Below are 17,616 nucleotides of genomic sequence, written 5' to 3' on the forward strand. Positions count from 1 at the left end.
CATGCAAGTAGTCCCTTTCACTTCCAGCTCTATGTGCATGAGCAAGGACCAAGTTTTGAAGAATTCAGACCTTAACCTCTGTACAAATGTTATTTGGTTCCTTGGTTCAGTTTTGTTAAGGTGTCAAAAATTCTGATGTATTTTCTAACCCAGTTGAGGCCTTCTTCCCCTGCCCTGTTCCTAAGTCAACCTAGTACTTTTACAGTGCCCTCCTTCCCTCAGATTCTCTGAAAGTATTCTGTTTTCTGTTAAGATCCTTATACCATGCTCATCACCATGGTGTCTGAGCACCATAGTCTAATCCACTCTCTCTCATAGTCGGGATCCTGTGACATGCATTCCCCTCACCGCCTTTCTGTGCTTCTTTTGGGTCATTGATTCCCAGGCAGCTCCCCTATCTTTGTTGTGATCATGGCTAGCTTCTCTCTTCAGGGGCTTTCCTGGATCACAGAGTCCACAGAAAAGCGTGGGCAAGTTTTGAAGATGGCAGCCAGCCTAGGAGAGACTGTCTTGAAGAAGGAATCCAATTATATTTTTTATTGGGTATCAGCCAATGTAGGGGGTCCTATTAAGGATGAAGAAAGCACCCAAATCTTTAAAAAGAGTTTATGTTGCAGAATTCTCCAGGAACAAATAGTGCATACAGTAGGAATGCTTTTTGAATATAAGTAGAAAGGACATGTCAGAAGGGTACATTAGATGGTTGTAATCAGTTTGAGACCGAGCCATTCCGTGGATTAGATCCCCTCATTTTATTCTGTTCAGTTTTCACTCCTCATTATTGACTCTACTTTCCCACCCAACAGAACTGTAACCTCATATGCCTTTAGAATTGCCTCTGCTTTCTTGCCTGTAGGTGGACTATTCTTCCTTCCAAACAGATTTTCTTCTTCTCTCTCAACCTGGATCTTCTTTTATATCTGTCATTAGATTTCCTGAACCCATTTATTCTTTCCTTTCCAGTCTGCAGCAGTACTCTAATGCCTTGAGTATTACACCTTCAAATGCCTTGAGTATTGCTTCAGGTGTGACTGAGGGGAATAAAGCTCTGTGAATGATTTTTTTTTTCATCTTGTTGCATAGGGAATTATGGGTTCGATTCTGTGAAGGACTTAAGCACATACCTAACTTTAATTAATGGTCAATGGCACAATGGTATGCTTAAAATTAAACATGTGGGTAAGTGCTTTCCTCAACTGGCGCTTATATACATAATTCCAAATGCATGGAGATCTGAGCAGGCCTCAAAGCATTTATTGGAGCAATTGTCTTCAGGCTGTATGTACTGCACTGTTTGCTGCCTCTGAGATTTATGAACCATGGCACCTGTAGAAATGAAACAACAGAATTTGTGCAGTTGTGAGTTTAAAGGGGAAAGTACTTTTGGTTATACAAATGTTTTCCCCAACACCTGACAAGTTTTGTGACCTTTAAATTTTAACCAATTAATATTATTTTGCCAAAAAGCACATCATATTTTTCTCTGTTTGTTTGAACATACTTTTATTACTTTGAAAAATACATTTTCAGAAAAAAGGAAAAAAATAAGTGATCAGCTGGATACAGTGATATTTGGGAAGGATGTACCTAATCTCAGGTGTAAAGAATGACATGGAATATGGCTACTAGTTCAGTTCCTTTGTCCCACCATTTTGTGGCTGTTGAAGCAATACAGCAAAATGGTGGCCAACTGTTACTACGTATCGAAGAAGACATATGTACACTACATCTCTGGCTGAGTGATCTGTCTTTCCATGAATAAACCAGTGGGGTTTGCCTATGCTTTGGATTAATTTTTGTCTTTATATATATCTTCCCTGCCTCCTTGCCCACCAGTCTGAAATATGCTTTGCATATCTTTCTTAGTGCTCATCTCCATTCTTTCATCCTTTTTTCTTCGAGAGCTAGGGTGGTCCAGTGGTTACAGCACTAAAGTGGGAGCCAGAAGGACCTGGGTTTAAGTCCCCCTCTGCCACTGACTGACTGTCTGCCTTTGGACCAGCCACCTCACTTCTCTGTCCCTCAGTTCTGGCATCTGTAAAATGGGGATTAATGCACTTTGAGATATACTGATGAAGAGTGCTATGTAAAGGTTAAGTATTATCTTTCTATCAAGTATTCTAGTAATGATCTCCTGTATTTCCAGAAAAGCGCCTGTTTCATAAACCTCCTCCTTTGCCCCATCCCACAGTTTTGGGTCTGTTTCCAAAGCCATTTTCCCACTACTGATATTCATGAGGTTACTTTTCATCTTTGAGGATCACATGTGCTAGGGGGCCATTGCATATGACCCTGCATTTTTAACGGACCTGTCTTTGTCAGCACTCTACCTTCTTTTCTGCTGTGGCCCTCTATGCCCTGAACTTTGATAAAGGTCCAAACATGTTAATCCATGTCTCCCCCACCCACCAACCAGTTGCCAAAATGGTCCCCAGGGCCTCAGCAGTGCCCAAACACTCCCAGTGACTGAGAAACCACCCTTTCCATCCCACAAAATGTGTTTTAGTAATTATCAAACTCATCTTGGAGCCCCATACATCACACAGGAGACCTTAAAAATCTTAGGTTATTTCGGGCCATTTTTATCTTCGTAACATGAAAATGTGATGCCCTTATCCATGTATAATTTGAGCCACATGAAGAGATTTTATGATTTGGGGCATTTAAAAGCAGACAGACTGCAGATTATGTATTGTATGTTTTAACACTCTAATTGCTAACTCAAGCACAGATGCTATTATTTCAAAGTAGTTCTCTCTCTCTCTCTCTCTTTTTTTTTTTAAAGGGTAAATCTCATTTTTAATGCCCTTTGTGTCATTTATATTTTCATGCCTTTTGGCCCAGCTAATAAAATTAAAATCATTAGCAAAATAAGCAGATGCTTTAAAATAAAATATTCTGTGTCGATATGGAAAGAAAAGGAACTCAGCACTGACATAAATCCCAATGCATTATAACAATGCGGGGCAACGTGTGTGGGGAGTGAGAATTTGACATATATTTTTATTTTGAAACGTCATACTAATTTACATTATTCAGCCCTTTAACTGCCAAACTGTGAAAGTCCATTAAGCTACTGAAAGGAATATACAAATTATCCACTGGCACTTCAGGCAGGAGTTTTACATATACCCTGTTATTCTATCAGCCAGCTAGCTGCAAGATTCTATTAAGGAGTAAGTGAGAAAATTATATTGCCTGCAAACTAATTGTACAAAAGACTTTAAAATAAGTAATCAGAGCCCAGTCCTTTCTGAAAACCAGCCAGGAGATATTATAAATTGCTCTATCATTCTTGTCAGCCCAGTGTAAAAACCCTGAGCTGCCATGTTGATTTTGTTCCTTGTATAAAACAGCTACCTCTCCAACTATTGACAGAACTGGGCAAACTCAAGTTATGCCATTAGTAGCTGCCCAATTCACCCTCTAGCATTGTTTAGCAACTCTAGATAAGAAAATGGTAAAGTATCTTTCTAACATCATCTTCTCACTGAAATTTCAAGGCAGATCTGGAAACCCTTAACATATGTATGCAACCTGCTCAATAAGTGTATAGCTTAACCATCTACTGGTAGATGCCTGAGTGCTTGCTGAATACATTTTTGACTCTTTTGCAGTTTTTACAACATTGAGGAAAAACAAGTGAATACAAGAGACCTCATGACCTACAGGGTGCCATAAATTTGAACTGGTACCAAAATAGATGTAATAACATTAGTGAGTGCTTAGGATAGCACATTTTTAGCAATAATATACTTTCACTTATAGAACAACAACAAAATTCAAGGAGGATTTTCAAGGGCAGTTCGCTAGTAGAAATAGGTGTAGATCTATGTATGTAGGCATTCAGTAGACTACTGCAGCCATCTGTTGAACAGATGACTTTTTGAACAGACTTTTTGAACAGTTGAACAGAGACTTTTTGATTCCAGTGAATAGATTTCACACACTGGCCACACTTTAAAATATTGCTTACTGTTGCTAAAATTGTGGGCCACACAATTCTTGTGGAGCCATGCGAGGTTCTGATCTTAGTTACACCAAAATAAATCCAGAGTAGTGTTTCTCCGTTGACTTCATTGGAGGTACTCCAGATTTGCAACAGTGAAATTAAGATCAAAAACAGTCCTATGATCTAGAACAGTGTTTCCCAAACTTGTTCCGCCGCTTGTGCAGGGAAAGTCCCTGGCGGGCAGGGCCAGTCTGTTTACCTGCCGTGGCTGCAGGTTCGGCCGATCGCGGCTCCCAGTGGGCGCGGTTCGCTGCTCCAGGCCAATGGGAGCTGCTGGAAGCGGCACAGGCCGAGGGACGTACTGGCCGCCGCTTCCAGCAGCTCCCACTGGCCTGAAGCAGCAAACCGCGCCCACTGGGAGCCGCAATCAGCCAAACCTACAGATGCGGCAGGTAAACAGCCCGGCCCGGCCCGCCAGGGGCTTTCCCTGCACAAGCGGTGGAACAAGTTTGGGAACCACTGATCTAGAAAATGAGTTATTAAAGCAAAATGGCCTAAATGGATATGGAAACCAAATTACTGGGATCTAATGATTGAAATAATGGCAAAATATAACCCTATTTAACCACCATCTAGAAAACCAAAATTTCTAGACAATCAGTTGCCTATCTTGTTACCTGACAGCCATTTGCACTGAGTGTTACCTCTCCTCTTCCACCCAGTCTTGTCTCCAACGGTTTTGGATATGTCTGAAACCTTCAGGGTAATAGGTTTGAACTTCATGCTGCGGAAAACTACTCCATTTTTTACCATGTCCTAGTTTTGAACCCAACCTTTTTGTGTCCGCATCTACGTCTACACCTTCATGCAAGGAGCCAGCAAGGGGTGAATCTGGAAAATTAGGTGCCTGACAAAGAGAGGCCTGGTTTAGTGGTGTGAACACAGAACCCTGATCCAGAATTTCTGAATCCTTATCCTGCATCTGTTCCTAGCTTCTTCTGTGACTTGGGTAAATCATCTCGCCTCTCAGCCCCTGTTTCCCTTTACTGGGGTGTGGTGAATTTAATCAAAGTTTATAAAGTCCTTTGAATGCATATATTGGTAGGTGGGCATGTTATCTCACTGAGGGAGTATAATGCAGCATGAGAAAGGAAGGTGTGGATTTTGGGATAGTCTTGCTGTCACCCTTTCCTCACCTCCCCCCACATATCTCAAAAATATTCTTTGCCACCTCCATTATATAATATCAAGAAAGGTCATCTGGAGAGCATCTCTTTCCTAATTTACTGTACAGGCAGACTCTCTAACCGCATTTATTAGGGAGCTTTCTGCTTAGAAGCTGTGGAAGGGACCAGAGGGTATATTCAAGTTGTAAGCTGTGCCAATAGATCCTGTAGTGGTCAGACATGTCCTGATTCCCTGCCTTTTTGCAAGCATTGCTAATTCAACTATGCAATAATGTTCTAAATGACCGAAGCCTGCACAGCCCTGAAAAGGTTGTGCAAAGTATGTCAGTTTTATTGGCATAAATGCATTAAGTTACAATGCTAATTTAGTGAGAGATTTCTGATGGGTTTATCTTGCATATGTTGCACTGTGCAGACCTCTCTATCATAAATACTTAACCAATTTTCAATAGATATAAGTGGTTTAAGTAATACTTCCTGTTGAATTAGCAGTTGCTGAGCATTTGAGTCTTTGTGCTATCCTGCAATCCACTAATGTGATATTTAATGAGGAGACATCAGTCTGGAGAAAGGTAGTCAATATAAATCAGTGTTTACAAAGTGTGATTAACTCTGAAATATTTCATCAATGCTGTGGTCCCAGGCAGACTCTATGCTAATTACTAGAATCTGCGCATGTTTCAGGGGATTTTGACGGACCCTGAGTGCAACAAACATGGAGCAGCAAAATTGCAATTATGCTCGGACTGTCTCTGATGACAATTTATTCATGTGGTGTGATGACCCCTCGCTTCCCAAGAGGGCAATAAACAGAATGCATTTTCATTAAGATACTAATGCACTTAATCACAGGGGAAAGGGTTAGAAAGTAACGAAATACCTTTAAAGCAAGATGTGACAGGGCTGATGGGGGAAGATGCTTTATTTAAAAGTCAGTTTCTTTGCAAAACTACCGACTACCACAGACTCTGTCCTATTGAATTGGGTTGTGAACAATAGGATGCATGGTTAGAGAGACATACAGCAGAAGCCTTTTATGAAAAGAAAAACAGCATTGGGATAAAATAAGACAAAACTTTCCCTCATTTGGACTCGGATACTTAGAAAGATGGGGAAATTTTGGTGTAATTTTTAACAGTATTTATTTCGTGTGTATCTGTTTGTTTTTATTTATTTGTTGAGCACAAACAATATGCTCAGTGTTGTATAGATCAAAGATGAAACACTACCCTTCCCCCAAAGAGCTAGAAACCCCAAAAGGGGGTGGGGGAGGGAGGAGGCGGTGACATGGATAGCAGAACTGGCCTAGAATAACAGGAAGTGTATGCTGTGGCCTTCAAAAGGTGTGATTGTGCCCTTTTAGGGACATTATGCCCCCAGTTCTGAGCTGCCAAACTGCTGTCTACTGCAGGCTTTGCCCTAAAGTCACAGTGAATGCTTTTAATTCCAACAGTCACCTCCTAACAGCCAAAATAAAGCACTAGAGGCCACCTCTTCCTCATATGTCTACAGAAGAGAGGCAGATAAGAAAGCTACAGCTGTTATGTCTCATTCTGAACTTCTCCAAACCCAACACAGTTCACATTCTGAAGATCACCTATGGCCCAGACATGGAGAAGGCATTCGGGATGGGGGTTCTTGGATCAGGGACATGGTCCATGTGATTTAGTGCGGATGCTTCCTGACCCAGCTTCCACAGATTACTGTTGCCCCTGGCAGGAATAATCTACATGAAGGAATCTGATTGGGCCTATGGTTGTATCAGGATACAGGTCTATATTAATGAAGCTTTTGCCATTTTTATGTACAGCCATCTGAGTAAAAAAAGTCAAATAGGGCCTGAATTTGGCTTTTTTTTTTTAAATATATATAATTTAATCTCAAAGCCATTTCCTCTGGCCAGCCAGTAACAATTGCTTTTAATTGCATGCTTGTATTCTCCTAAATGAAATACACTAAGAATGTTATGATTTCTGTTCATATAGTGATGGTATTTGTCAGTTAACATTTCTCAGTGGCTTCTTTTTTCTGAAATCTGTACCACAGGTAACATAGAATACAGCTGCCCAGCAACAAATGAATGTGAAATCACAAAGCGCAGACGCAAGTCCTGCCAAGCCTGCCGCTTCATGAAGTGTCTAAAAGTTGGCATGCTGAAAGAAGGTAAGGTTGATCTAGTCAGTAGGTACCTTGTCGCCAAATACATGTAACAATTGCAGGTCAATCAGGAAAGACGAGAGATGGTAAGTGTTTTGACCCCCTATTGCAGAAAGAAACCTCAATATATACATGCCCTTCCTGACAGTCTGTTTTTAACTGCTTGACTGCTTGCTGAAGATTCCAGGTATATCCAGGTAAAACACATCTTCTCTGGTGTGGAATATATCAGGTACACCCTAACATTCCATCTGTTTCAATGGGCTGCTAGTAGCATAATCATCACAAAAAACCCTATCTGTTTCCATAAGATTGTTACCTTGTGAAGTTTCAAGCCTGTGTTCCCTCTTACTCTACACTGTTACTGGTACAACTACATTCTATTATTTTCTGTTTCCACATTGTAATGATTATTGATATCACTAGGAAAAGTGAAGGGATTGCTTCTCCTCTCACGGTATGCTGGTGTAAACCCAGAGTAACTCCACTGAAGCTACACTGGTGCAAAATTTGGGGTAAAGGAGACTAGAGTCAGACCCTGAATGTTAAACGCACACACAAGCTCTCACCCCTTGTCTTTTTTTTTTTTTTTTTTTGGATGCATTAGCTACATCTCTTTTTCCAAATCAAGGCACTGAATCACTGGTAAATGTAGGAAAACATCTCCAAGAAACCATCCTGACAGGCCCAGGGCTTAATATACCCCAGTAACATCAATATAAAACTAACATAGCCCAGGGAGACTTGGGCCCTAAGCAACAGAAAAAATACATTCTTTACATGCCAGAAATCCTACCATCCTATCTATTGTCGATGTTTGAGGATGTCATTTTTTATGCATAGATTTTATTCACTGAATTTTGATTGCATTATAGCCATCGAGAGAGTAACAGAAAGTAAAACAATTTCATTGACTTCTGCGCTAAATAACAATTTAAAATAAATACAGTGAAATCTGTTCTAACAGTTGCATTCAATGGGTAATCCCCAGCATTAAGCAGCCACTTTAAAATATCTCCATACAATTTCCAATGCAATTTTGTTTGAACATAACTTTAAAATAGTCAGCTTTAATTGGTGACCGATTTTTACAAATTCCGTAGATAGTCTTTTAAAACAGGATTCAGTGTATAGTCATTCTGGTAATGTCTAAGAAGAATATAGAGCAATAGAGAGATGATGGAAAAATTGGCCTCCCACACACCTCCAGACATATTCTTATTGGATTATACTTACTAAGAATAAACCTTGTTCTGTGCAACTGCTTTGGCAGACGCTATGATCCTGTGAGCCAAATCCTGCTGTCCTTAGCTTCACTCAAGCAAAACTCCTGTCAAATTCAATGGGGATTTTGCCTCAGTAAAGACTGCAGGATTTGGCCCTCCATTCTGGTGCGGCTAGGGTTTCCTTGTGTGTAGAAAACCTGATTTGTTTCAGCCACTAATAGCCATTGCGCAAAGGCCAAAATGGAAACTTTAGACAATCTGGACAATGAAAGGAACACCTGGTAATGACAGCTTTTGAAATAGACTGTGCTGCTTAACACCTTTGTCAATAGGGAAAAAAGGCCTTGTATTACTAATAATTTAAAATACAGGCATATTGAGGAACTTGTTCTTAATAGGAGGGCATGGAAAGACACTACTAAGTATTCAGATGGGTGAACTGATTTATGATTTGATTTTTAAATGTGAGGTGCACAATTACATATGCATAAATATTTGTAATTGCATTCATAGTTTGTGTGTGCAACTATTGTGCCTGCATGTGCAAATCAGGAAATTGCTTCTGAAAATGGCTAATTACGTTCAGTTTCCCAGTCTGCATGTGCAATCACAGTAAGCGTGCACACAGTTGAAGTACAGATTTGTTCACCTGTTTTTCTTGCACAGTAGTTGTGTTTCTACCATGCTTAAAAATCAGTCCCTTAAATTACACTACCAATATTTCAAAATAAAAATTGCCTTGATCAGAGTAATGAATGCCATGTGATGATGTCAAAGGGATATTATTGGCCAGTTTCTGCTTTCAGTTCTGTTCACTTGTATTAGCAGTAAGTGTAACCAATACCAGTATCATGGGAACAGAATCAGGCTCATTTGTTTTTACCAAACTGCAGCTCAGTTTGTCAACACTTTATTGTGCCTAATTTTTTAGTAAAAGAGTGTTGTTTTTTTTAAATCCTCTGTTTCATAGAAACGCTACCTGAATCTCCACTGCCTTTTCCCGCCTTGTGGTCAACTATATTTATTCAAAATAGGTGTAAAGTTTACTATTCCAATTTGGTGTAAGTTACTATGCAGGTACAGACAGGGCAGTAGAGAATCAAGAGAAATATTACTGTCGACCGGCCAAAATTTGACTTACCTCCCAAAGTGCATTTTTTAAAGTATTCCCCTGATTATAAAGCAACAATTTATATGGGGATTTTATAAATCCTCCCAAGTGAAGTCTACTACACTGTCAAATTTCCAAGCTCCTTTGCTGGACCACCCACTGATGAGAAGCCCAGTGTCCTTCCATTCCCTTTTGCTGCCTGCCTATGAGCACGCAGTTCTTTCTTGTGGAAGGGTTGGTCAGCAGACACACAGGGAATTTTGTTTGTTTTTAATTATTGAATGTAATGCTCCTGAGAAGAGCTAGATTGACAGTATAAGAGACTGAAATCTTCTTTCCACAAAATAGGTATAAAGCACCGGCAGTGTGGTTGCACCGTCCGGTCCCTGCACTTGTGGCTCAGCCATGACCGAGAGGGATGACTTCTAGGGAGCAGAAGGAAAGTTCAGTTTCTTTGCCCCACTTGGTGGCCGTCTTCGGCATTTGGAACCAGACTGATACGTAGCATGCTGTTGGAGCTTTGTTTTTAAGAGAGAGATTGTTTTTAACTACTTAGAAAACATTTGGGGATGAGCTTTTGCTTCGTATGGATTAAATTGTGGATTTGTTAGTCTGGACAGCGTCCTTTATGTAAAAATTTTAAAGATAGATAATAATGTTTTGTTTCCTTTAGGTTAGATGTATGCAGCTGATTCCTACTATCTTCCCAGCACCCAGAGAAAATTAGATACAGGGACAAATGTATCCTTGGTATAACTCCATTGGTTAGAATGGAGTTACAGCAGGAATGAATTTGGCCCCCTATGTCTTAAACATGTCTTTATGTATAGACAAGAATTTCAGTCCCATGCAGCATGTCAGAGATCATGCTGCAGTAAATCTATTCAAATGTAAACCTGTTCAATTCAATTACCAGTCTATAATAAAATTTTCTGCTACAGCCTCCACGTTGGTCACAGCAGTCTCTACCTGCTGATGGCACAGCATGCCTGGAAATTGACAGCCTAAATCTATTTACTAAAAAATTTAGTTGCAGACCCTGAAATAAAATCAAGTTTCAACAGCTTTGATAGGAACATCATATTCTTTACAGGAACTTCTGCACAACTGCCAATGTGTGTGATAGAAATCTGCACCAGAGTGTTGGCAAGCTTTTCTTTCTAGAACTTTTCTTGAAATAACTCTCCCTGTACATAATCAGAAATTACATATATATCAGTCCCTTCATTTCTTTTCACAGCTTGGGAAGCTTATTTAATTTTATGATGTTGTCACTTTGTGTCATCAGCTTTGATGACAGCTGGCTAGAGGCGTCAACTTGTCCTTTGTCTTTGAGAAGCAGGTTTACCCACTCCCCAGACTTGTCTGGTAAACACACTTCAGTCGTGATTTCAGCTTATGTTCATAACTTTTACATATAATGTTGCTACGTGCATTTCACCATGATATTATTGACCAGCAAGTTATTAGTTTTCAAATGATACCTTTCAAGGCATATTTTGTACAAAGATTATTACAATAGTGCATAGGGTATGAATACAGGAGCACATTCCGTTGCAGATGGGCAATGCTCTTTGAACAGGAGGGTAAGGAAGCAGAGGGTCTATATACTCTTCATCCACTACATGTACCTGTGCATAAGTAGCCATAATCTGAACCTAAAAATTTAGGCCCAACATTTATCTACCCAGATTCAAGGGGCCACGTGGTTTAGTTGAGAAATTTCTCCTCAGTGTGAACAGCATATAATCAAGATCGCAGTCCCTCTTGGGAGCTTAATTTTTTTCCATATATGTTCCACTAACATTAGAGTCCTAGATTTATAGACTTTAGGGACCATCATGATAATCTCCTCTGACCTCCTACTAGGGTTGCCAACCCTCCAGATTATGTCATGTGATTAAATCTCCAGGAATACATCCAACCAAAATTGGCAACCCTACCTCCTGCACATTGCTGGCTACAGAACCTTGTCCACCCAATCCTGTAATAGACCTATAACCTCTAGCTGAGTTACTGAAGTCCTCAAATCTTGATTTAAATACTTCAAGTTACAGAGAATCCACTATTTACTCTAGTTTAAACCTGCAAGTGACCCCTGCTCCATGCTGCAGAGGAAGAGGAATACTCCCCAGGGTTTCTGCCAATATGACCTAGGGGAAAATTCCTTCTTGACTGCAAATATGATGGTCAGTTGGACCCTGAACATTTCAGCAAGAGCCAACAGCTAGACACCTGGGAAGGTATTCTTTACAGTAACTCAGAGCCCTCCACATCTAGTGTTCCAGCCCCATTCGTTGAGGATGTTTGCTACTAGCAATCGCAGATCAGCTACATGCCATTCTAGGCAGTCTTATCATACCATCCCCTCCATAAACTTATCAAGCTCAGTCTTGAAGCCAGTTATTTTTTTGCCCCCACTGCTCCTCTTGGAAGGCTGTTCCAGAACTTCTCTCTTCTGATGGCTAGAAATCTTTGTCTAATTTCAAACCTAAACTTGTTGATGGCCAGTTTATATCCATTTGTTCTTGTGTCAACATTGGCGCTTAACTTCTCTCCCTCCCTGGTATTTATCCCTCTAATTTATTTATAGTGAGCAATAATATCTCCCCTCAGCCTTTTTTTGGTTAGGCTAAATGAGACAAGCTCTTTGAGTCTCCTTTCAGAAGGTAGGTTTTCCATTCTTCACATCATCCTAGTAGCCCTTCTCTGTACCTGTTCCAGTTTGAATTCATCTTTCTTAAACATGGGAGACCAGAACTGCACACAATATTCCAAAAGAGATGTCACCAGTGCCTTATAGGATGGTACTAACACTTCCCTGTCTCGACTGGAAATACCTCGCCTGATGCATCCTAGGATTGCATTAGCCTTTTTCATCACCTCACCACATTAACAGCTCATAGTCATCATGTGATCAACCAATACACCCAAGTCTTTCTCCTCCTATGTCTCTTCCAACTGATATGTCCGCAGCTTATAGCAAAAATTCTTGTTGTTAGTCCCTAAGTGCGTGACTTTGCACTATTAAATTTCATCCAGTTTCTCATTACTCAAGTTTTCAAGGTTGTCCAGGTCTTCTTGTATGATATTCAGGTCCTCCTCTGTATTGGCAATGTCTCCCAACTTTATTTGTGCAGACTCACTTTTTGTGCCAAGGTCATTAATAAAAATGTTAAAAAAGATTGGTCTGAATACTGATCCCTGAGGAATTCCACTAGTAACCTCCCTCCAGCCTGACAGTTCACCTTTCAGTATGACGTGTTGTAGTCTCCCCTTTAACCAGTTCTTTATCCATCTTTCAAGTCACATATTAATCCCCATCTTCTCCAATTTAACTAATCATTTCTTCTGTGGAACTGTATCAAAATACCTTGCTGAAATCCAGGTACATTAGATCTCCTGCATTTGCTTTGTCTAAAAAAAAACAGTTATCTTCTCAATGAAAGAGAAGATCAGGCATGATCTACCTTTTGTAAAACCACATTGTGTTTTATCCCAATTATCCCATTGAAGGGTTAACTAAATGATAAGGAACTTTAATCTACATGACAGATATCTGGTTTTAGTATTTACCTTTACCTTTCCAGGTAATGGTTTTTAATAGCACAAAAGAAACTAACTTTACACAGAGGGCCAGTAACTGCGGTCCATATAGTGTTTTAATTTTGAATTTCTGGGTCTTGAAAAGTTAATTATTCAAAGACCACTGTGAAATACAGTTTTTTTTGTAAATGTTGTAAATGAAAAAGTAAATGATGTAAATGAAAAATTTTGTTGAAGTGAGTGTGTGTTGCAGTGGTGGTTAGATTGGTCAGATTCATAACAGATGAAAAGGCATAATGACTCTCAAATAACCTGGGAATATTTAAGAGGACACCATAACTTAAAAATCATAGTCCTGTTTAAAATTTATTGCCCATCATTGTAAGCAATACCTAAGATTACTAGAACAGAAAAATAAAAATTATTTTGTCAATCTTTTTAGAAATTTTGTTATTGTATACATTTTACAGCACTTTGTGTTTAGCCTGTTTTATAGTCAGTCAGTTAGGCCCAATATTGCGAACACTTCCACATGTGCTTAACTATAAGCAGGTGAGTAGTCCTGTTGATGCAATGGGACTATTCACATAAATAAAGTTAAGCATCTGCTCGTTTGCAAGATCTGGTCCTTAGTCAGTTTTTGTTGTTGTTTGTGGTGCATCTTTCACACAGCAATAGGTAGGGAGAGAATTATTTAAAAAATAGAAATGTGTGATTGTAAAACCACATGAATTGATAGGGGTATTCATGGGCAGGTGTCAGACCTGAAACAGCTTTTAACTCATTTTTTGAAAATGACTGCCAGGTTTGGAATGATCTCTTTCAGACCTGTACTAGCTTTACAGTATACATTCCTTTGAACTTCATCCAAGAGAGTGGGGCTTTATAACTCTATGTATACAAGTTGCCACAAATGGCTAGAAGTCTCTCTTGTAGCCCTTGTATGAAGTTGGCTAACTGTAAAGCTATGCTGCCCTCTGCTTACAGGCCATGCTCTGGTTTGCAATGTAACTCTATACAGCTCCGCAAAAAGGAACCTTCCATAGGGCTTGTCAACATGGGGAAATTACTGCATAGCTATTCTGGCATAATTCTGCAATAACTATTCCTAATAGCTCCCCATGTGGAAACCGTATTCTGGAATAATAGTGACAATAGTACTCACAGGCTGGAGTATTCTGAAATATAGGGTCCACATAAGGGAGTTATTCTGAAATAGCTAAATTATACTGGAATAGCTATTCCAGAATAGCTATGCTAATCAGTTTTTTCCATGTAGACAAGGCCTCAGTCTCAGTTATGGCTCTACCTGCATAGGAACAAGGTTTAAAACTCTCATTAAGGAGTCAGGTGGATGGATAAAGTAGAGCCTTATGTAGTTGTTGAGTATGTGAACAATAGTAAAGCCTTCTCTTGTTAGTGTTATGCTCTGCAGTACTTGTACAAACTCAGCACATGACAGGTAAAGACCAAAACACTTCCTATATGTTCGTGATCTTTGGAGCGGTAATGTTTTGTTTAATTCTTTCTGAGTTTTTTTATGTCTGTTTTTAGTGGCTGGTCAGTGTCATTTGTTACCTGGGACTCTGATGTATATTCCCTAATTGGCTGACAGACCGTTGATTTATCATTTTATTTTTTTACCATGTAGGGACACAGAAGAAGTAGGTTTGATGCAAAATTGTTTTCGAGTTTTCCTTGTGAATGGCTGGTCGCTGCTAGTCAGTATCAACCGCTCTGTGACCAGTTAGAATGGAGAAGATGGCAGCATTTTAGTTTTTCACTCTATTAAAACATGGAGGGACAGATCCTCACCTGGTGTAAATGAAAGTCAGTAGACCCACAATCAATTTACACCACTTGAAGATCTGATCCATTATTTTTAGCCTAATAATAAAGTCTGTTTACCAAGTGAAGGGTTATTGTTAAAATCTATTTCTTCCGCACTTCTCCCTGAAGAATCGAGAGGACTATTTAAATGCTAGAGAGCTAAAGCCTTTAGGAACTCATTTGCAACCAGTGCTATAGTAATTTGAGATGTTTATCATGAAGGATTTGTGGGTCCTCAATCTATGTGTAAACAGCCCATTATCCACCTGGTGACATGAGCAACCTACAGTTCAGGAACCGCCACTGTGCAGTCCTAGTCTCCTGTTTCTGAGTGTGCAGGTACTAGCATGGTCATCAGCCAGCCAACCTTCAAAAATAAATAGAAAAGGAGTACTTGTGGCACCTTAGAGACTAACCAATTTATTAGAGCATAAGCTTTTGTGAGCTACAGCTCACTTCATCAGATGCATATCGTGGAAACTGCAGCAGACTTTATATATACACAGAGAATATGAAACAATACCTCCTCCCACCCCACTGTCCTGCTGGTAATAGCTTATATAACAGTGGGGTGGGAGGAGGTATTGTTTCATATTCTCTGTGTATATATAAAGTCTGCTGCAGTTTCCACGATATGCATCTGATGAAGTGAGCTGTAGCTCACGAAAGCTTATGCTCTAATAAATTGGTTAGTCTCTAAGGTGCCACAAGTACTCCTTTTCTTTTTGCGAATACAGACTAACACGGCTGTTACTCTGAAACAAAAATAAATAGTAACTCTTTCTCCCAGTTGTGGACTGGCAATGCAGAAACCATACTCAGAAAAAAAATCTCTCTCCAAGATAGTGTTAGACTGCTGTGCTCACACATTTCCCAGAGTGGCTCTAAGATACAGTGTCACTTACAGTTTCTCACTTATTAGTTTGTAGTAGCCTATCCAAAAGTGAGTACTCCCTTAAAAATTTACATTACCCTGTCTGTAGGCAGTGTCATGGTAGCAGCCAGGAATCCATCTGCTGCATGGATCAAGGACTTCAGAAATTATTTGTATAGGGTTGCTTCCTTTGCTCCTGGCTTAGATATATTCTTGGAAGTTTGTGCATTTCCCTCAGATGTCCAGTTGAGATCACAGAGTTGTAGCAAGCTAGAAAATTGTAGTTGTTATGTAAACTCTTTTCTAGCATATGTTAGCATTCACAGCTGCTAAAGTATGAGGCCATAAATATTTTTGGGTCACGAGCCTTCGGGAATTTCATTCTTTCAAAAAGCACAAAACAAGAAAACAAAAACCAAGCTTTTTAGGGAAAGATCTAACATTCTGACCATAAATTGTTGAACTCAATACAGGTATTACTGGGTGAATTTTTCTGGCTTGTGTTATGCAGGAGGTCAGATTAGATGATCACAATAGTCCCTTCTGGCCTTAAAAATATTTGAAAATGAGACTAGACAGTATGTATTTAGGCTCATGCAAATAGGTGCATAGCATCAGCTAGAAATAGATTAAGGCATGCCCTCAATAGCTAATAAATAAAACTAAGTAACCACCTTTATAACTAAAAATGTGTTATCACCAGAAAAAGCCTGCTTACTAAAATTCTTCCTCACAACATTTCCTTTGAACAGACCTGTGCATAAGATATTGCCAAGCTAAATTTCTTTCACAAGTCTAATACCATTAGTCTGCCAAGTAGAAAATAGATATTATTGTGAGGGAAGTTTTAGTTTCTACTGCCTTCAAAAATTAGAACAAAGGGAAGAGGAAAGCTTTAATGATATTCAAGGAAATACGTCTGTACTGGATGACAGTTAATAAAACTGCATTGACCTCAGAGATATTTCTTGTGCTCTCTCTTGCAATATTATACTTAAGGAGTTTCTTCTTTAATGCAGGGTATTAAATGAAGCTCCTGTGTTGTAATATCAAGATATGACACTGTGCATCTTCTGTTTGAGTCTCTTCTTGATATTAAAACTTTTCCATGTTTTTAATGTGTTGTAAAGGGTTTGATGTCTAGTGCAGATATTGCATTGGAGACTGCTTGTTTACCTGGGCTTCGGTTTTAATGCAGTGATACTCAGACTGAGACTCACAAGCGGCAAGTGTCTCCTGCAGCTCTTTGCAGCACATGATATTAAAACATTGTGTGGTTAATAATTAAATCAATCTAAGTTGTTAACCAATCAGGATGTTTTTACTATGTTATTAACCAATTGTAGTTGATAAAATAATAATACTTGGTAAGTCGTTTTGCTGTGAGAATTATATATAATATAGTAAATGAAACAATGAATTCACACTCCTGTGATTCTTTTAGGTAATGTTGGTTGCTAATTTGGCTCCTGAACCCTCTCTGGCCACTCAGTAACAGATTTAAAGGCGACTATTTTGTAACAGAAAAGCTTCAAAAACAGACTCCAACGAGAAACTGCTGAGCTTGAATTAATATGCAAACTAGATACCATTAACTTGGGTTTGAATAGAGACTGGGAGTGGCTGGGTCATTACACATATTGAATCCATTTCCCCATCTTAAGTATCCTCACACCTTCTTGTCAACTATCTAAATGGGCCATCTTGATTATCACTACAAAAGTTTTTTTCTC

The 17,616-nt window shown here is 39.4% G+C and overlaps 1 protein-coding gene across 14 annotated transcripts in view; it reads left to right on the forward strand.

Moving 5' to 3' along the window:
* Positions 1 to 17,616, forward strand: part of ESRRG (estrogen related receptor gamma) — a 486,222-nt gene that overhangs the window by 329,442 nt on the left and 139,164 nt on the right. For all 14 annotated transcript variants that reach the window (XM_073338899.2, XM_078852267.1, XM_078852268.1 and 11 more), the window contains one exon: positions 7,186 to 7,302. In XM_073338899.2, coding sequence (XP_073195000.1) covers positions 7,186 to 7,302 — 117 coding nt within the window. The remainder of the gene's footprint in view (positions 1 to 7,185; positions 7,303 to 17,616) is intronic.

This window comes from Lepidochelys kempii, chromosome 3, assembly GCF_965140285.1.
Source record: "Lepidochelys kempii isolate rLepKem1 chromosome 3, rLepKem1.hap1, whole genome shotgun sequence".
Taxonomy (NCBI): Eukaryota; Metazoa; Chordata; order Testudines; family Cheloniidae; genus Lepidochelys; species Lepidochelys kempii.